The 21976-nt window shown below is 46.2% G+C and overlaps 1 protein-coding gene across 1 annotated transcript; it reads left to right on the forward strand.

Moving 5' to 3' along the window:
• The first annotated feature begins 16582 nt into the window (after positions 1-16582).
• On the forward strand, positions 16583-21957 carry LOC127326633 (hexokinase-5). Its single transcript, XM_051353440.1, has 9 exons — positions 16583-17015; positions 18089-18239; positions 18332-18514; positions 19412-19486; positions 19666-19821; positions 19954-20052; positions 20138-20268; positions 21057-21138; positions 21223-21957. The coding sequence occupies exons 1-9, from the start codon at positions 16717-16719 to the stop codon at positions 21568-21570; spliced, it is 1524 nt and encodes a 507-aa protein (XP_051209400.1). The 5' UTR covers positions 16583-16716; the 3' UTR covers positions 21571-21957.
• The last annotated feature ends 19 nt before the right edge of the window (positions 21958-21976 follow it).

Consider the following 21976-nt stretch of genomic DNA (forward strand, 5'->3'; position numbering starts at 1 on the left):
ATTACTCCAGAAACCAATTAGAACCATAGAAAACCATGAAAACCCCCTCAACCTAATTATCACACTTGTTCTTTATTAAAGAACATGTTCTTCCAAAGTTATTCTCTTAAAATATATGATAACTAATCAACAACCATGCCATATAGTACTAAAACTGACCACTGTTCTTTACTTGTTAACATTATGCCAATTATTATTCTTTGTCTGCTCAATTGATTATTATGCTCTATTAACTACCTGTTTATGATACCAAGTAATCACACCTGAATAAGAACCTTGTTTGTGAATCACTCTAAAAGTGCAACACACCCTGAAACAATTACTACAACTCACTGATCCTAAATCATCGGGGTTAGGTCACGCTTAGAGCGATTGCATCTCATTCTTATGCATTATTGCAATTTTGCCAACCTTTTAAACATCGTCCTTACCGGACGATGATGTTATTTCAGAATTTGGAGTTATTGCGTACCGAAGACCTTGCCTGCATAATCTTGCAGTCAAGAAAGGCAAGTTCATCACTTGCTCATGTCATTTGAGTATCTTTATCAAATTACTTGCAAAGTACTATGATTATCACTATTGCATAAAAACCAAAACCACTATTTTCATAACTATGAATATGACTATGTGGTGGGCAATGGAACCATGGATTGTGTTGATATGGTGGAGGTTCCATTGCAAGGGTTTATATCCATCTAGGATTAAACAACAAATGTCGCCAGTGATTCTTGTGCCGTAATACCCGTGTTAACCATAAGATCTGGAGTGGGACGGAGTAGTCAAAAGTGTTTCCACCTCTCGTTCATCAACGGATGCTCATTACCGGGTGCTCATGATCTTGCGAGACTTGATGCAGGGGTGGGAACCTGTAGAAGTCCCAACGGTAATGAGGTCTATGATGGGTTGCATCTGCCGATGTAGGAATGTATGGTAGAGCCCTGCATTGACGTCGTGGTCGGAGTCCACCCTGAAATATATGGGAATAATGGGGCCGGCGTGGACCCAGGGTCGGAGTATGCAACAAAGGGTGGGTGTTCGAGGTAGCGGAGGAACATGATTGGCTAGACCTTATACCGGGCCTCACACCAAAGGAAGTGTGGACGGGAACATATGCCCGGTTGGCACCAAGGTTAAGATCTCTTATGGGTAAAGCAACACACCTCTGCAGAGTGTAAAGAACCGTGACCTGTCACTCCCTGTTCCGGGATATGGAACTGCGAACGCGGCCGGAAAGGAGCTCCATGAAGTTCTAGTAAACCGGTGAAGGCTGACGGACATAGTTCTTCTGAATAAAAGCAACCTTTTGAAGAAATGATTATGAAAACTTGCATTGGTATTAGACTTTCTGGTCTAATGCCGTAGCTAGTGCATTAAACACCTCTTTCCTATAATGAACTTGTTGAGTACGCTCGTACTCATCCCACTCTTAAATCCCCTGCTTAGATATGGAGGCATCGAAGGAGGATCTACAGTACAACTCGAAGACCGAGGAGTCAACAACTACTTCAAGAGACAGGACCCTGTCAGAAGAGTCAAACATCACATCCAACAAGGATAAAACTTAGCTTAGCAATAGAAGGGAACTAGTTTCCTAAACCTAGCTCCTATTTAGCTAGAATCTATTCATAGCCTCTATAGCTAGTTAAATACTCTACAAATAGAGTTCGTGATAAGACTAGACTACGAGTCGTTCTTCTGGAGTTTATTTGCTGTTTTACCTCATTGTAAAGTAGGAGGCTGTGATGATCTTATGTAACCAAGTCAATGTTGTAATTCTATAGACATGCCTTGGACCCGCATATGTTTCTGTTGTACCACTCTGAGCGATATAATACTAGTGGAACGGTGTTTCATTGGTGTTATATCAGACTTGCATACTACACCATGCAGTGGTATGCCGGGTCACCACAAAGGCCTAGGGATTATACTTTCACTAGTGGACACTCTCAACATTGATCACATAAATAAATAGATAGATGCTAGACTCTACACCCTCTTGTTGGATGATGAACACCATTGCGTAGGATTACACGAACCCTCAATGCCGGAGTTAACAAGCTCCACAATATTCAATGTTCATATTTAAATAACCTTAGAGTGCAAGATAGATCAACATAACCAAATAGATCACATCAATACCATCATAGTAATAGTTACTTCATAATCTACAAGAGATCACAATCATAAACTACGCCAAGTACTACATGATGCACACACTGTCCACATTACATCATGCAGGAGGAATAGAGTACTTTAATAACATCACTAGAGTAGCACATAGACGAATAGTGATACAAAACTCATATGAATCTCAATCATGTAAGGCAGCTCATGAGATCATTGTATTGAAGTACATAGGAGAGAGATTAACCACATAGCTAGCGGTACAGCCCCGAGCCTCGATGGAGAACTACTCCCTCCTCATGGGAGACAGCGGCGTTGATGAAGATGGCGGTGGTGTTGATGGAGGAGCCTTCCGGGGGCACTTCCCCGTCCCGGCGGCGTGCCGGAACAGAGACTCCTGTCCCCCAGATCTTGGCTTCGCGATGGCGGCGGCTCTGGATGGTTTCTCGTACCGTGGCTTTTTCGTATCGAGGTTTTAGGTTGAGGACCTTTATATAGGCGAAGAGGCGGAGTCGGAGGGGCGACGAGGCGGTGAGGGGGTATGGCAGCGCGGCCAGGGCTTGGGCCGCGCCAGCCACCCTCCTGGGGCCCCTGTGGCCCACCTCTGGTCCTTCCCGGGTGTTCTCGAAGCTTCGTGTATTTCTAAGATGCTGGGCATTGATTTCGTCCGATTCCGAGAATATTTCCTTACTAGGATTTCTGAAACCAAAAACAGCAGAAAACAGCAACTGGCCTTTCGGCATCTTGTCAATAGGTTAGTTCCGGAAAACGCATAAATATGACATAAAGTGTGCATAAAACATGTAGATATCATCAATAATGTGGCATGGAACATAAGAAATTATCGATACATCGGAGACGTATCATGGTGCTGGGTATGTTCTCTGTTAACTCAATACCCGCAAGAGTGTTGTTTGATTCTGGAGCATCGCATTCGTTTGTTACAGAAGATTTTGTGTGCACTAGTAAGATTCAACCAATCAGCTTGAAACATGTCATGATAGTTCAAATACCTGGAGCAACCACTAAAGCTAGAAAATTTTGCAAATATGTACCCATCAGAATTCATGAAATAGACTTTTATGCAAACTTGACTGTTCTGGGAACAAAAGGATTGGAAGTAGTACTGGGTATGGATTGGATGGCGAAACATCATGGATTGATAGACTGCGCCAAGAAGGCCATCACCATGACTAGTAGCACCGGAATAATAATAGAACATGTGTCTGAAAAACTACCCAGAAAATTTACCTGCAACCAAAGTGTAGCCAAGCCAACTCTGGATCAAATCAGGGTCGTCTGTCGATACCCTGATGTGTTTCCGGATGATCTACCCGGTATGCCCCCGGATCGGGATATCGAGTTCATCATCGAGTTAATCCCTGGAACAGGACCTATAGCCCAGAGAGCCTATAGCATGAACCCCGCAGAGCTAGTGGAACTAAAGAAGCAACTGGATGATATGCTGTACAAAGGTCTGATTCGACCAAGTGCGTCGCCTTGGAGATCACCAGTTTTGTTTGTGGATAAAAAGGACGGTGCCACTCATTTGGTTACGGATTATCGTAAGCTTAACGATGTCACCATCAAGAACAAATACCCCTTTCCAAAGATAGAAGACCTGTTTGACCAGCTGACCGGTGCCCAAGTATTCTCAAAGATTGATCTGAGGACAGGTTACCATCAACTGAAGATCCGTGCAACAGATATTCCGAAGACTGCCTTTACCACCAGATATGGACTGTATGAGTACAATGTCATGTCCTTTGGACTGACCAATGCCCCCGCTTACTTCATGAATCTCATGAATAAGATCTTTATGGAATTCCTGGATAAGTTTGTCGTTGTCTTCATAGATGACATCCTTATCTACTCCAAATCAGAAGAAGAACATGAGCAACATTTGGAAGTTGTCCTAGAAACCCTGAGGCAGCACCAGTTGTACGCCAAGTTTAGCAAATGTGAGTTTTGGTTGAAAGAAGTAGGATTCCTGGGACACATCTTGTCTGCAAGAGGAATTGTCGTAGATCCCGCAAAAATCAAAACCGTTGAGGAATGGAAAGCCCCAACCACCCAGACTGAAGTCCGAGCATTTTTGGGATTAGCGGGATATTACCGCAGATTCGTTGAAGGATTTTCCAGCATCGCAAGACCAATGACTCAACTGCTGAAGAAGGACAAGAAGTTTGACTGGAATGACAAATGTGAAGAAAGCTTTCAGCAGCTCAAGCTCAGATTAACCACAGCCCCAATACTGATCATGCCCGATGTCACCAAGCCTTTCGATGTCTATTGTGATGCCTCCAAGATTGGTCTTGGATGTGTACTGATGCAAGGAGGCAAGGTGATATCATACCTATCAAGGCAACTGAAGCAACATGAGCAGAACTATCCAACTCATGACTTGGAGTTAGCAGCCGTAGTTTTAGCCCTGAAGGTTTGGCGTCATTACCTCATGGGTAATCGATGCGAGATATATTCAGATCACAAGAGCCTGAAGTACATTTTCACCCAGAAGGAGCTGAACATGAGACAGCGCAGATGGATAGAATTAATCAAGGATTACGACATGGAAATTCACTACCACCCCGGCAAGGCCAATGTGGTAGTGGATGCTTTGAGCAGACTGCCGTGTCAGTTGAACTCCATGATCGCAATAGAGCAACCAAGCCTATACCAAGAGTTTGAACAGTTCAGACTAGAGCTAGTGAGCGAAGGATACTTAGCCAGCATTGAGCTCCAACCCACCTTGATGAGCCAGATAAAAGAAGCCCAGAAGGGAAATGCCAGCATTGACGGAATCAAGAATCAGATAGCTGCAGGAAAGGCACCAGGATTCACCGTAGATGAAGAAGGAGTTCTTTGGTACAACGGATGCCTGTGTGTACCGTCAGATTCAGAGTTGAAGCAAGTCATTCTGAAGGAAGCTCACGATACACTGTATTCCATTCACCCCAGAGGAACCAAGATGTATCAAGACCTGAAGGAACAATTCTGGTGGCACGGAATGAAGCGAGAGATAGAAAGCTACATCGCCAAGTGTGATATCTGTCAACGAGTCAAAGCAGAACATCAACGACCCGCAGGACTGTTGCAACCCTTACAGATTCCTGAGTGGAAATGGGATTCTGTCGGTATGGACTTTATCACAGGATTGCCCAAATCTAGCAGAGGAAATGACTCCATTTGGGTAGTCATCGATAGGTTGACCAAGTTGCACATTTCATCCCAGTCAAGACCACATACCAAGGCCCAAAGCTAGCAGAGTTATACATCTCCAGAATAGTCAGCCTGCACGGAACCTCGAAGTCCATTGTGTCCGATAGAGGATCGCAATTCACCTCAAGATTCTTGCAGAAGGTGCATGAAGGACTAGGAACTCGTCTGAATTTCAGCACAGCTTATCACCCGCAGACTGATGGACAGACCGAGAGAGTCAACCAGATACTAGAAGATATGTTGAGAGCCTGTGTGCTAGAGTATGGATCCAAATGGGAAGACTGTCTACCTTACGCAGAATTCTCCTACAACAACAGTTATCAAGCCAGCTTACAGATGGCCCCCTTTGAAGCTCTGTACGGAAGGAAGTGCCGTACCCCTCTGAACTGGTCGGAAGTCGGAGATAGTCAAGTCTTTGGCCCCGATATTCTCCGAGAAGCCGAAGAGAAGGTGCACAAGATCCGCGAATACCTCAAGACAACCCAGTCAAGACAGAAGAGCTACGCCGACAAAAGACGCCGAGAGATGGCATTCGAGATCGGAGATTTTGTGTATCTCAAAGTCTCACTCACCCCTCAAAGGAATGCAGAGATTCCAACTCAAAGGAAAGCTCGCCCCCAGATATGTCGGACCCTTCAAAGTTCTGAGTCGCCGAGGAGAAGTTTCATACCAGCTTGAACTACCGGAGGAAATGTCTGCTGTGCACAATGTGTTTCACATCTCACTACTTCGGAAGTGCCTAGAAGTGCCGGAGAAGACCGAAGTGTTCAAGAACATCGACCACAGAGCCATTGATATCAACAAGGATCTCACCTACCGTGAAGTGCCTATTCGCATCCTTGAAGAAGCTTTCAGGACCACCCGCACCAGGAGTATCAAGTTCCTGAAGATTCAATGGAGCAATCACACCGAAGAAGAAGCCACTTGGGAACGCGAGGAAGATATGAAGAAGGAATACCCAGATCTCTTTAGTACCTAGTTTTATTTAGATCTCGGGACGAGATCTTTTGTAAGGGGGAAGGGTTTGTAACATCCCAAGTTTTCAATAAAAGGAACAAGAGAGAAATTTCAAGAATCCAAAAATCAGAGCCAACAAAAACTTTTTCTCATCATATAGGACTATGCATATAGCTCACATTATTAATTATTTGAGTGTGCTTTTTCCATGATGCTTGCTTATGTGTTCTCTCTTACTCTAAAACCCTAGCAATGATTAATTGACCATCCAAAGTCAAAGAAAAAGAAATTGGAAAAGAAATTATAAAAATCAATTCCACACACACATATGGCCTAGGCCATTTTTGCCAAACATCAACCTAGACCATTTTGGTTTGCACCATTAGTTGTAAATGGATACTAAACACTTATTAACACTTTTGGAAACAATCAAACTCAATTCAAATCAAATTTGAATCAAATTTGTGCTCACATGTGATTATGGTCATATGTGACAATTTCAGCATGATACCCACTTTGAGCCCCTGGTTTTTGAAATTTCCTTTCTACACTTGGCCAACTCTTTGCACCTCTTCCAAGACAACATCAAGGACAACAATTTTGCTCAAAACCCTCACCCCAAACTCTGTCTCATTTTCAATTTAGAAGCAAGCCAAGTGGAGACTTTGAAACAAATTCAAGATCATATGCAAATGGTGATTTTGCAATTCAACTCCATTTTGATCACCACCACCACCATTCTACTCCTTTTAATATATGATTACAACCCACCGAAAAGATTTGCAAAATTCAAAAATAAGTTTCTTTCGGGCATTTCATCGAACACTTGTGAGGCAGGGATGAAATTCATGCCCATGCTGGTTTTGGAGAAAACCAAGTCCAAGTTCTGGCACCCCACTGCCCCTCTGGAGTCTCAACTCACTTCACCACACCAGTACCTCCACTTGCACTGACCATGGCTTGACCAAATCGAGCAGAACATGCCATGCCGTGGCATGGCATGCCACTCCATGGCCAGCCCTCTCTCTGGTCACCACAGGCCTGCCTCACCTTGTCATTTCTCTTCCTCTCACTCACCTGAACCTGCTCAGACTTTGACTCGACGAATCCCTGCGCCGGAGACGCCAGAACACGCATGCCCAGTGGCGCCCAGAACACGCCCATGGCGCGCCAGAGCGCGCCTCGCGCCAACCCTGGATGCACCAGAGCGTGACGACGCCCACTGCCTCGCATCACCTCGGCCCTTCCTCTCAGCACCAGTCGACGCACGACGACACACTGAAGTGCCTGGACACGGCCACCTGCCCGCGGGAACGCCGCAATCGACGACCACGACTCCGATCACCCGCCGCGGTACTGACCCTTCCCATCAAACGCGCCATCGCCACAGAGCCCCTGCCGCGCCACGATCAAGCGCGTCAGCTTCGCCAGTGCATCAGCAACCAGACGCGCCCACTCCTTGCCCCTTCGCGACCTTGGAACGGCGATGACGACGACGGCCCTTGCTCCGCCCCACGGCCACCTCCCGCTCCTATAAAAGGAGGACTTCTCCTCCCGAATTGAGCACACAGAACACTTCCTCTCCTCACCACAACTCTCCTCGACACCTCAATTCCTTCGATTAGCCACCCCACTGCTCGAATCGCAAGATCATCGCCGCCGCCAGTACACGGAGTTCGCCGGAGGAGGAGGCTGCCCCAGGAGACGCCACTGCTACCGTTGGCTTCCTCATCGACGACACGGTCCCTGCGCACATCTCCGACGACCGCTGGAGCTCCGACGAGCTCGCCGACCCCCTACCGCCGCCGCCAGTAAGTCCATCTCTCGCCGGCGATGACGAAGCACCTCCACCGTGCGATGCACTTCTAATCGCACGACTGATATATCCCGTACCGTTTCGCTCATTTCAGCCCAATGACAGGTGGCCCCCACCTTGTCAGCTGGCCCGCTGCAAAACTGGGCCGGCCCATTTCCTTCCCGCACTGCACAGCCCGTTATTTCTCCCGCCAGCCCACGTTTTAAATTCAAAAATGAAAAATAGAGAAATAATACAATCTGATGTCAACTTTGAAATTTAATAGGGACAACTCTACTAGGCCAAATTTTACAAATTTTATATATTTGGAAACCTTAGGAAATTATCTACCCAATGCCACTGGATTGAACCCTAGATCTATTATAGAATTAAAGTGAGAAAATAAACAAGGAAATGATTTTTCTGTCTTAGAATAATTATTAAAAATCAACCATAAATGCTTTTAAGATAATTCCAACTCCTATAATTCACATTTCACTTGTACTAATTGTTTCTGCAGAAATATGCCATGCTTACTTTGAATTATCATGGCCTAGTTTAATTAAAGGACTTTATGGCTATTTCTAGTCAAAGATATTGTCCAAAACTATTAAGAAATCATATGGGAGTGTTTCTCTCATTTAAATCTTGTCACCACCAATTCAAAATGAGGTAGATACTCTGGTCATTTAGGTCTCATATGAATTGTTGGTGATATTAAGTCTTTACCATGCTAGGATTAAATGGTATGAGGTACTCACCTCATTTAAATCATTTTCTTAAATGATAAGTGTGAAGAGGTTGACTTTGGTCAACCTAGGTCACATATTATTCATGAGAGAAATTAAATCTTAATAAGATAATGAGAGGAAATTATTTCTCTAAGTAATTAAAAGTAACATCCAAATTAGTATGAGAGGAAATTATTTTTCTTAAAATAATAAGAAAAACCCATCCACCAACTTAATAGTAATGTGTGATGCTAGTTTAGGTGTGTGAATCATGAGTGTGCCTAGTTTAGTAAATAAGTTTGGTATGATGATTGTGTACCTCGTATTCGTATTTTAGACGCTAGTACCGAGGAGTATCAAGAGAAGGTGGAGGTCTACTTCCAAGGAGAAGAAGACCACTTTGACCAATTCCCCAACCAAGGCAAGATAATACTCTTGCAAAGTGCAAAGCTCACCATGAGCAAGGCATTACCCATTTACTTTATGCTTATGATCCTATTTCCCAGTTTTACTTTCCAAGCTTTATCTACTTTTGTTTTATCAAAGTACTTTTGATTCATGATTCACTTGGTTAGTATTTGATTAGCGCAAGAGTATCAAAGTTAGCCTAGAAGCAAAGCAGAGTACTTAGCACCCCTCATACCTAGATGCTAGTGCTAAATTAAAAATGACTACTCTAGATGGGAACATGTGTTTGTGAAATGATGATGTTGAAAACCTTGGAATGATGAGTCATTTCCATTGAAAGATTTTGAAGGTGAATATGACATGATTTTGACTTGGTGAAATGGCTAAAAACTGATGATTGAGTTGGATGCGATACCATTCCAATTCTTGAGTACCCCCACAATACCTGATTATGGGTAAGGCTTAGCTGGAAATTTATGTGTCTTAGTATGGGTTCCCTCTGAACACACATCATAGGGGTTATGCTTGAGGCTGCCTCCGTTGTTGAGAAATGATGTGAATTGAGGTGAATTGTACGACCAAGCCATGTGCAGTTCCCGGGTTAACAGTTGGTTTTCACCGGGAGGCCAAGCTCATGGGGAGAGGTGCCTATACTAGGGTGTGTAAGTGAAAGGTTAACGGTTGATGATCCGTGTACTGAGTTACGATTATTCGGGGTTTATCCCTGACGGATGTAATCAAATGTTGTGGCACAAGTGTGCAACCTCTGCAGAGTGTAAACCTATTCGAATAGCCGCGTCCGCGGATATGGACAGTTGGAAAGGCCATACTGTTTCCGTCATCAGAATTTATATCTATGTGACTTATGAATTTGAACTCGAACTTGAACGGTGACTTTGAATTTGAATCACAACAGAGTTGTGGGAATGACACTAATGTTCCCACTGGAGTTAGTTAGCACCTGAGGAGTTGTTTACAAAAATGTTTCTCAAATAAAATTGGCTTTATGCACATAACCTTAGAGCTTAGAACACTCTCAGTAGAAATGCTAGTACTTACTTTAGTATTAGATTGCGAGTACTTAAAGTACTCACGGCTTTGTCCCTGGCTATTCAAATGGTCAGACTATGAAGCCGAGCAGCAGTACGAGGATGACGATCAGCAGGACGTCTACCACAACTAGGAGCGTCTAACGTCAAGCGTTGGCCTGTGGACTAGAGAGTCCATTTATCTTTACGCTTCCGCTATGAACTTGTGTTTGTTCGTTGATCAATAGATCAACTATTCGTGTAATATGGATCATGTGATTCCAATTTGTAAGACATTATGGTTTGTAATGAATGATGACTGTGATACTTAACTATTATGCCTCGCAACAACAATACTCCTGGGATTGCGATGTATGACATAATAGGCATTCGGACTTAAAAATCCGGGTGTTGATAGCTAATAATCTTTTCCAGACCGGCGGGCAGGCGGGAGCTGATGAAGACCAAGTAGAACCTCCAATCCACGGATCCTGAGCAGTAGGTCCCAACCATCGATGCCACGTCAAGCCAGCTCCTCCCCTCGCCACCATGGCCGGCCGGAGGAAGCTTCACGATGCGATAGTCACATCTAAAAAAAAGACCCTAAAAACCCTAACGAGGAAGGTGATTGTACCGTCCCCTTCCACTCCCTCGCTACCACAGCCGACCGAGGGGAAGACAACAGTAACAATAGCCCTCCGACTCCCAAAACACCACGGCAGAGTCGACAGACGACCGTGCCCGGAGTGACCACCCTCCTCAGATCCACCGACCTGAGAGGAAACCATGCCAGCAGCTCGCCGGCGCCGCCACACATGGCCTTGCCGAGATGGGGACCAAGCTCCAGCACCTTTATTCTGACGCGATGCCGCCTCCACCATCTCAGCAGCGCCTCCCGAGACCCTAGGGGCCCTCACCACCGGCGATCCAAAGATCCGCCGCCAGTAGGGCGATCCCATCGCGCAGGAAGCCGATCCACCACCGTGGAGACGTCAACGCCGCTGCACACCCGCGGCAGCTTGATGCCGGAGCCGCCGGAGCCGCACACCGCCACCGGAGACGCACGCCGCCGCCGCCAGGGAAGCCGCCACCGTACGAGGGACGAAGCCCCCGCCGCCGTCACTGCCAGGGCTGTGCCCTGCGGGTCTACCGGCGGCGGCGAGGATGAGGGTGCGAGGAGGGTGGTGGCAGGCGGCCGGCGGCGGGGATCGCCCCCGAGTCGCCTAGGGGGTTGGTTTTTTACCGCAGTGGGAGTTAGAACTGTTTGCTCGAAACTCTATCAATCAGCAATTTGGGCGTAGGGTGTGGATTTTTGACCCACCCGATGATGGTTTGATCTGGAAAATCCCTACTTCCCCCTAAAAAAAACATGGTAAGTGCTGAACGTTTGTATGACCCATTGGCCACTGCCCAACACATGTCTTTCTTCTGTATTTCGTGATCAGACTTTCCCAAGGAAGAAAAGCGTGTCTTTACAACTTCTTCTCCTAAAAAAAATTGTAGTACATATTAGGACAATTTGTACACTGAGAAATAGGGCGTACCTTCTTTTTTTTCTTGATAGATTTTCTTTTCCATTTTCCTGTGTTGTTCTCTGTAAGATTGCAGCAGAGCACACGTCTGAAAGAAGGTGGGCAAAGGAACAAAACGAGAAACAAATCATGGGTGTTGGCGGCGATCGCTGTTGCCGCTGTCGCCTTGTAAGGGCGACTTCTTTTGAGCTTCTAATGCTGCTTCTAGGTACCAAAACGTTGAAGCCTAAAAGAACTCTCCAGCTTTTGCTTGGCTTATCTCCACCGTGAAGCCACTTCCTAGTGCAATTGCAGAAACTGCGTCGGACCAGTTTCCCGAGCATCTCCACTCGTCTCCCCGAATAATAGGCCCCTGGCGTGCCATTTTTTCATCCGGACGGCGAAAAATGTCCAGCCGCACCCCCGGTTCCTCGTTTTTCGCCGGATTTGGGCTTTCATCCATCCGGCGAGCCCACGCCAACCCCGGCCTACCGGGGAGTGCTCGGGGACTCCGGACGAAACGAAAGCGTGCGAAACGCCGAGAAATCTCTCCCGCGCTTTCGTTTCGTCTTCGCCGCGGAGGTGGCCCCGACCGGTCAGCGACACACGCATCGTCTTCCGCGCACGCATCGTCTTCCGCGCGCAGTAAAGGCTGCCGCCGGTCAGTTCGCCGCGGACGCGTCGCATTCCACGCGGCATTAATCGCCGGCGCCAGCCGCGCCTATATACGCCGCTCCGCTCGCCGCGACGCGTACCCCTGCTCCACTCTCCCTCCACTCTCCCTCCACTCTCCCGATGGCGTTCTACGACGACGACGGCACAGCCAACAACGGCTTCCCCCGCCGGTCGCTCCACGCGTGGGAGGGGCACCTCCTCCACCAGGCGGGGTACCCCTGCCCGCCGGACACGAGGCCTCCCGGTGGCGGGTGGCGGCTAAGTGCTGGTGGCGTGCCAATCCCGCCGCCGTCCCAGGGCCACACCCTCGACGCCGCCATCGAGGAGGCTCGGATGGCGATGACGGAGGAAGAACGCGCCGACCCGCGCCACCACCCCGAGAACTACACGAGGTGGAACTCCTTCTTCCTCCGGCGGTGGGAGCGGGAACTGGCGTCCTACGACGGCCCGCCGCCTCCGCCTCCGCGCAACAACGCCGCGGGTCGCCAGCGTTGGTGGAGCGCGCCGAATAGGACGCTCCATAACGTCCTCGAGCACATCGAGGGCGGCAACTCCCCGGTGCTCACGATGCCCCCTCCATCGAGGGCATCGACCAGCCGCCGCCGGGGAAACAGCTGGCAGCCACGGCGCATGGCTGCCAGCTCGTCGTCTTCCGACACGGCATCGAGGTCGCTCTCCAGGTCGGCGCCATCCTTGGCGCCGGTGAAAAAGGAGCCGGCTTCCCCGCCGAGCCACCGCACGCGCGGCGGCGGCGGCATCGTCATCCGCGAGCCCTCGACGGCACAAGGACGGCTCCGCCCGACGCGCGAACAGGAGACCTCCGGCGAGCGGAAGCGCAAGCCGGCGAAGGTGAAGGTGGAAGAGGCCGAAAGCGCCGAGGACGCCGCCATCCTCGAGGCCGTCATCGCGAGGTCCCTCCAGGACCTCGTCCCCGCTGAGAACGCGATGCCGCTCGACCAGGCCTGGGAGCAGTGGGAGAAGGAGGAGGCGGAGCGGCAGGCGAGGCTCCTCCAGGACGTCGCTCGCTACTGCCGGCCTGCGACTCCTCCATCCGGCGCCGCCGTCCCCGTCGTCGACCTCGAAGCCTCCGACGACGACCTGTACAAGCCATCGCCGTCCCCGCCTCGCACCAGTGGCCGGTGGGGAGACGTCGGCCAAGGCAGCAGCCAGGCGGCTTCGACGCCGCCGCAGTTCGACGACGATGGCTCCGACGACGATGGCGGCGACTACACGGTGTTCTACCGCCATTTCAGCATGTAGAGCGCCGTGTTTTTATATTTACAGTTGTATTCCCCTAGCCGAATTCGAAATATAGTCGAATTCGGTCTCTATGTATGAACTTCGCCCTCTATATAGTAAATATCATTAAAATTAGTCTAAATTCGACCGTTTTATGCCGTAGTTTGTCAAGTTTCCGTTTTTCAAATTTAGATCGCCATGTTCGCCTGAGATCGCGGCTGGGAAACTACTCCTCCCCACGCCAAATTTACGTCCAATCCGGACGTAAATTTCCCCGGATTTCGGCGTGGGGAGGGCAAACGAGTGGAGATGCTCTAATCCTCGGTGGCAAGCAGTCATCAGTGTCAACTTTCGTGGCGCGGGCTATCCAACATCTTATCAGACGAACATTTGGAGGAGGCAATCATGTACGCACCCTCCGTTGGGCCTCTGCCGAGTACCTTTCGAAATGTCGCAAAGGCTCTAGGCTCACGTAAATGGGGTGCAGACGTGTTCGTCCATCCCCGTATGATTGGAGACACGATCGCACAAGCAACTCGTGGCTTGCGCAATGGTGTGTTAATGGATGGTATGGATGTCCATCGGCACCTAGAGCGCTGGCCCTCGGTAGGCCGGATTTGGATATCTAAACTAGATTGATTGAGCTTGCGTGGTGTATGTAAGGGCTTCATTAGATCGAATGGTTAATGCTTAGAAGCTACTCAACTAACCGATCTGAATTTGGTGGACAAGGGTTTAGGCGTATCCGTTTTCTAATATTTTTTTTGAAATAATTGATATATATTATTTTGGTATTTACCCATGTAAATTTTTAAGGCAAAATAAAAAAATGTGTACTGTAGCTTAAATAAAAAAAGAGAAAATGAAAATTTGTATGTTTTGAACAATAGAAATCCAATCATTATAGTGTCGCTTGGACACTTTTTCATTTTCATGTAGGCCACCTATAATATTTTTCTTCGGAAATTTGCACGAGGAAGCATCGGAATAACATGTACCTCAAAAAATATATTTCAACTTTTAAAAAACTTTTAAATAACAATGGGTAACCAAGTGTGCCTAGACGCGGGTTACACTAGCCATTTCTGCTTGAGTGTCCCCCTTTACTTGCTTTTTTCGTCTCTTTTTTCTCGAATTAACAATTATCATGGGAATATCAACATAATATCAAGTTGGTTTGTCTTTTGAAATGGTATCGAGGTGATTGTGAAATCATTAGAAGTTGTTTTTTGTACTACCTCCGTTCGGGATTATAAGGCCTACGCATATATCTAGGTCGTTTATTTGACCAACATAACATGTGTTGTACAAAACAAAAATTATATCATTAGAAGTAGAACATCTAAAATTTCTAATGATATATATTTTAAAATATATAAATTGTATTACGTTGGTTAAAATTGCGACCTAGGGACACACGCGGACCTTATAATCCCAAACGGATGTAGTATTGCGGTATTATTGAGGTATTAGCAAGGTAAGGGTAGAAGCATCTCGAGCGACGCTCCCATTAGGCTATTGGAACTTGCCAAATACAAAAATGTCACCTAGCCGCGGCCCTAGCAACATTTTGTCTGATGGCGTTTAATAATATGTTTGACATTCTCACACCAGCCTTGATCCATATGGGGAGGCCCAGGAGTGCCAGACACAACCGCCAAAAGGCGCCACGTCGTATTATGACAAGTGGCCCAACCCTATTGTTGGCACAACGAAAAATGTATTTCACTTTCATTTTTATCCACACTCCTATCCCTCTCATTTAGTTCTCCATTTCCCTGCCGAGCATCCACTGTCGCCGTCACATTTTAGTGGCGTCCACCGATGTCGCAGCTCCCGCACCCTAATATCTCAAGGCTCGTGAGAACCCACACAAAATGTTGTAGGAGGCGTCGACGGCCAAATGGAGGGCGGTCACAAAAGACCGAAGCGACCGTTGCCGGAGATGCTCCAACATCCTCTTACCAAGTGAAACCATATTGCCAAAAGAATCGCAATTATACATGTTACTACCTCCTTTTAAGCCCTTTTAGCAAGTTATTTTAGTTATAGCTATTTTAGTTTGTTATAAAACGGTGGAATGATAGTATATTTGGATAAAAAGATTTTGCTATCTATATATATTTGGATAGAAAGATTTGGCAATCCATTACAGCTCGCGTGCTTCGATGTTAGATTAATCAAAACACGGACCGCCTGTTTGCATTTGGAATGAATGCATGGAAATCGCATAATTAGGCTGACATGATACGATACGATACGATATCCTTTCTGTAGTACAATACAACAATCCTCGCGTCACGCGTGCCCTTTGCAACTGTCCATTTTTCATGACAGATCGCCGGGCTTTTCCAGCGAGGTGTCGGCGGTGCGGCTGGTCCGTCGTCGTCGTCGAGGAGCCGGACGTCGCTGCTCTTGGTCCGAACCAGCGGACGGCTGGTGGCGGCGGTTGACCCTATGCTGGGCGCCACGTGGCCACACCATGGCATCATCCTGACGCCAGGAATCTACCGTGGGCCCCTCCAATCCACGTGACGTGGCCCAGGATTCCTTTTACCCCCTCTTTACGCACCTGCCTTTCCACGCAAGATTTTCTACGCCCACTGGAACGCGGGCCCCCGCCACAAGTCAACGCTGTAATTCAGGATCTACTCGCCAAATCCGATACTAGGTAATTACGCCGCAGGTACTTACCGTAAAGTATATCTGGGAGTAGTAAATCCGTCTAGTAATATTTCCACAGCAGAAAATCCGTTCCCTAATAATCCAAAAAAAATCCAGATCCACTTCTCCAAGGCCACGATCCCGTCCGTCCACGTGTCCCCCGGACAAATCCCGGCCGTTCGTGTATTTATAGGTGGATCCATAAATGCCGCAAAGGCAGCGGGTAAAAGTTACCGGTTAAAACGCCGAGGGCCAGTCCCTCTCCTACGCGCCCGGGCGAACCATCCCTTCCTTCACTCCCTCGGATCCACAGCGGAATTCCTCTGCGATTCTTGCCGGTCGGAGAGAGGCTGATCTCAGCGATGGGGAAGGCGGCGGCGGTGGGCACGGCGGTGGTGGTGTGCGCGGCGGTGGGCACGGCGGTCGTGCTGGGCCGGCGCCGCCAGAAGCGGGCGGCGGAGCTGCACGGCGCCGCCGAGGCCGAGCGGAAGCGCAAGGTGGCGGACGTGATCGAGGAGGTCGAGCGCGCGCTCTCCACGCCCACCGCCCTGCTCAGGAGCATCTCCGACGCGCTCGTCGCCGAGATGGAGCGCGGACTGCGCGGGGACATCCACTCACAGCTCAAGATGCTCATCTCATACGTCGACAACCTCCCCACCGGGTAACAAAGATCCCATTCTTGTCCGATCTGATCCGATCCGATCCCGTCTTTCCTTTTTTTTCCCTTTCCTTTCCTTTTTGCGCGTTCGGTTGACTTGTTGTTGTGATCCCAAAGACGCCGTCTGTTGTTGGGACTGTCGTCGCGGCTGGACGAATTCTGATTCCGTGATCGCGGAAGCGTCAGCAATTCTTCTCTCCCGCTCTTGATTAGGAATGACCGCCCTGCCGGCGAAATGCCCGGATCTTATTGCGGAAGATCGACCCTTCTGCCGATTCTAGATGGATCATGGGCCAGGATAGGATACTTTTACCTACCAATTCCGCCCTGCCAAATCCCATGCTTGCAGATCACGTGGTAGTTCCAAACCAACCTTGATGATTTAGGATATGGTGTCAATGAGAATGTCACCAGTCTTGGAGTGACATGATGAGATTGCGATGAGTGCCTGGTGGGGCGAGCCTATTTGATAGCCCGTTAGTGAGATGTACATGTACTGTCCAATTAATGGCATTGATAGTTAGCGCATGTTTACACCTATACTGTGAATTCTGTAGAAAAGTTCATATGTCTTTATCGTTTCTTTCAATAATTTGTTTGTTCAGTTATATCTGCCAGTCCACCTAATCATCTCTAGATATAATCGGTCAAGTGCTTAGTTTTTCGATTAATGACATGCGTAGTTATCTCAGATTTACTCCTATAAGCTCAATTCTCTTAATTCTTTAGAAACGTTGATACATCTTTATGGTTTGTGTCAGCAATTTCTCTATTGAGTTATATCAATTACTCGACCTAATCGTATAACCTGTGAATTGCTTAGTTTTTCTAGGATCATCCTCTTATACACTAGGAAATTTCAGATCGAACTCATGTTGAGAAAACATTGGTCACGAATTATAACAGATAGTATATAAATGCTTTAACATGTTGAGCATCATTCACTGAAACTCAAGTTCTTAAAATCTAACATTTTGTTGCGTTCAGACTATTATGTGCAATTCACTGATAAACATGCATTTTTTTTCTTGACTCTTGAACTTTTGTGTTTAATCATCTGGGTGCTATGTCTGCAGAGACGAGCATGGGCTGTTTTATGCGCTGGATCTTGGAGGAACCAACTTCCGTGTACTCCGAGTCCAACTCGCAGGAAGGGAGAAACGTGTTGCCAAGCAACAGTCCGAGGAAGTCTCTATCCCACCTCACCTCATGGTTGGGACTTCCATGGTGAGTTTCCTGCTGTTTGATTCTCAAGTTTCCTGGAGTTGCCAAATTTACGCGCGTGGTTCCTAATGTATCTTTAATAACTATTGATACAGGAACTGTTTGATTTCATTGCTGCTGCATTGGCAAAATTTGTGGATACCGAAGGCAACGATTTCCACCTCCCAGAGGGGAGGCAGAGAGAGCTGGGTTTCACCTTTTCCTTTCCAGTGAACCAATTGTCGATATCATCTGGAACGCTCATCAAGTGGACAAAGGGTTTTTCGATCAACGGCACGGTAAATTCAGAACACTATGCAGATTATGTCCAGCAAACTCCTAGGACATTAGTTGACATGGCTTCAAGTGTATTTTTATTGATATGGCAAGTTTCTGGTGGTTAACCTTTATTTGATATGGCAAGGGACTCGGTTCTTGTCCTTGATCACTCTTTTGGTATAGTAGAGCAGATTTAACACACCCTTTTCTTAGCCAAACCATCTAAGATAATGTCTGACCTTGAAGGAGAGAAATGAAAAAAGGATTTGCCTCTTAGCACTTATGACATTTTTTCTATTGTACTAGTTGTCATCTCTTCGTCAATCACTTTCAATTTTAATTTAGTTAACTATATAATAGAGATGTTTTAGTCATTTCTAGATGGCATGGAGGGCTAAAAGAGGTTTGCCTTCTGAACCATTGTATATTTGTATATGCCACAAGTGTTGAACTTTAATAGTGGTGTGGGCGTGTGGCTATTAAATATTATTTCATTTTGACTCAGTTAGTTCTCTGATACTTCTCAATCAGTCATTGCATTATGGTCAAACTGATTTCTTTATCTCAATGATGAAATGTTATTAAATATTATTTCATGTTGATTCATTTAGTTCACTGATACTTCGTTATCACTCATTACATTATGGTCAAACTGATTTCTTTATCTCAATGATGAAATGTAAAGCTTGGTTAGGAAGCACATTTTTATGATGCAGTAAGAGTAGTATGTTTCTGGGTTGATGTTATCTGAGTTTATCACAACGATGAAATGTAGAGCTTGGTAAGGAAGAATATATTTGTGATACTTAAGAATATTAAGTTTCTCGGTTGATGGTCTCTGAGCCAATTTTTCAATCATCCCATAATAACCACAATTACTTTGATTTTAATTTGTTATTTGGTTACTCCCTAATCAGGTTGGTGAGGATGTTGTGGCTGAGTTGAGCAAGGCCATGGAGAGGCAGGGGTTGGATATGAAAGTTTCAGCATTGGTAATACACCATATCTATTTTTTACTCCCGCAAAATAATGCAATTTTTATTTTTGTGTGTCCTGATGCTACTCGTTAATCTTTTCTGTTGATGGGGATGGAAACATGCTTTGCGTCATGCAGAACTTTCTTCTTTTTTGAGATTTTCCTTTATGTAGGCTGATTGTTGATATTTTGTAGGTTAATGACACAGTCGGCACATTGGCTGGTGGGAGATATGTGGATAACGATGTTGTTGCTGCTGTAATTTTGGGCACTGGCACAAATGCAGCATATGTTGAGCATGCTAATGCAATTCCAAAATGGACTGGATTACTGCCTAAATCCGGAAATATGGTTGGTGTTTAAAATTCCCTTTCTGCTTGGAATGAACAAGTCCCATTAAACATCGTATGGGCGTACACATGCATCGTATCTTCACTGCTGTACTCTACTAGCCTAACTACAATATTGTTTGATGTTCTCTAGGTAATCAACACGGAATGGGGAAGCTTTAAATCAGACAAGCTTCCACTTTCAGAATACGATAAAGCTATGGATTTTGAAAGTCTGAATCCTGGAGAACAGGTGTTTATCTCGGTGGTATTTACACTTCCATTTATGTTTTGTTGCTAAACTGCACTAATATATGCGAATATCTTCTGGGTAACAGATATATGAAAAGATGATTTCTGGCATGTATCTTGGAGAGATTGTGCGAAGAATCTTACTGAAACTGGCTCATGATGCTGCATTGTTTGGAGATGTTGTTCCACCTAAGTTGGAACAGCCGTTTGTACTGAGGTATACTTTCTTGACCCATTAGTCATTGAACTCTTCATCTTTGCTGTAGCTAAACGGTGATCAAGAATTTTTACACACTAATATTGAGCTTTCAAAACTGCGCAAGGAAACAGATTCTCGTCCGAATTTATCATGTTACATCAGTTGACTAGTCCGTGTAAGGCCAAAGCCCAAAGCTATAAAAGAATTGGCAAATTTCGGGCCTTCTGAAGTTAACATATACTTCAGTCAAGTAATCTATGTGAGGTGGCAAAATCAAAATTTAATGCCGATTCATCATAACTGGTGATGAAATACTTTACATCTGGTCAATGCTCTGTTTTGTCCTCAACTGCGAGCAATTCAAAGCTTGGTATCTTTTTTCTCTGGTGTATTAGAATAATTTGGTGGATGGCGTGTGCAATTGCTTACTTGGATAGAGTTTGTTTCGTGCACACCTTAATATTCTAATTCAAAACCAAATGTTTGTTTTCCTTTTTCTTTTGTTTTTTCAAGTGGCTCAAAAGAGTGATGGTGAATAGTGTTATGCTCCTCTTCTTGGAACTAATCGAATATTTACTTGAGGCTAAGTAGATATACTATTTGTTGATTGATATGTGTATTGAATAGCATAGAATTCTTGAGAACTAATGAAGAGCCCATGCCATTAGTAGCAGAAATCTGTGTTAAATCTTGACAAATGTTTTCTGAACATGAGCTCAATTACGATTAAAGCGTTTATCTGTATGAAGTTTTGTAGTGTATTCTTACTCCGTATAAATTCAACTACTGAATCTTATGCATTGCAGGACCCCGGATATGTCAGCCATGCACCATGATGCATCACATGACCTTAAAGTTCTGGGAACTAAGCTAAAGGATATCGTTGGGGTATGACTTGCGTGAACCTAACTGGATACCAGAAATGTTCAATGACCATTGATTACTTGTATGACATCTCGATTTCATGTTCAGGTTGCAGATACTTCCCTGGAAGTAAGATACATTACTCGTCACATATGTGACATTGTTGCTGAGCGCGGAGCACGCTTGGCCGCTGCTGGTATATATGGCATCCTGAAGAAGCTAGGCCGTGACAAAGTGCCAACTGATGGCAGCACGATGCCAAGGACCGTCGTTGCCTTGGATGGTGGGCTCTATGAACATTACAAGAAGTTCAGCAGTTGCTTAGAAGCAACTCTTACAGATCTCCTCGGGGAGGAAGCCTCTTCGTCGCTGGTTGCTAAGCTGGCCAACGACGGATCTGGCATCGGAGCCGCTCTCCTTGCGGCCTCGCACTCCCAGTATGCGGAGGTCGACTAGTCTTTTGATAACTGCCGTGATGGACTGAACTCTTGAGTGTAGCCTCTCCTCTTCGTTTTCTCTTCAAATCTTCCTAATATTCTGGGCTCCCCTGGTGGTGGAATTTTACCTTCCTTCGGCTATTCTGCAGACATCTTTGCAGCGGGATAATAGCTAGTATAGCGCCAAAGAGTTTGGAGGTTTATCTAATGGCATGCATAAACGTTTGGATGGCAGGAACAATGGAGATGGAGGTTTGAACAATGCCATTCCTGTTCTGCCAGATTCTTTTTCCCTTGTCTGGTGTTGTAATCCAAGCATTTTGTTGTTAATCCTTTTGTATTTTTCTCTTCCCAATAAAGATGGGGATCGACATAGTCCAATTTAACCGTCTTTTGGCTGTGTTTACCTCATTTGTCCACTATAT

This window comes from Lolium perenne, chromosome 1 (assembly GCF_019359855.2).
Source record: "Lolium perenne isolate Kyuss_39 chromosome 1, Kyuss_2.0, whole genome shotgun sequence".
NCBI classification, from domain to species: domain Eukaryota; kingdom Viridiplantae; phylum Streptophyta; class Magnoliopsida; order Poales; family Poaceae; genus Lolium; species Lolium perenne.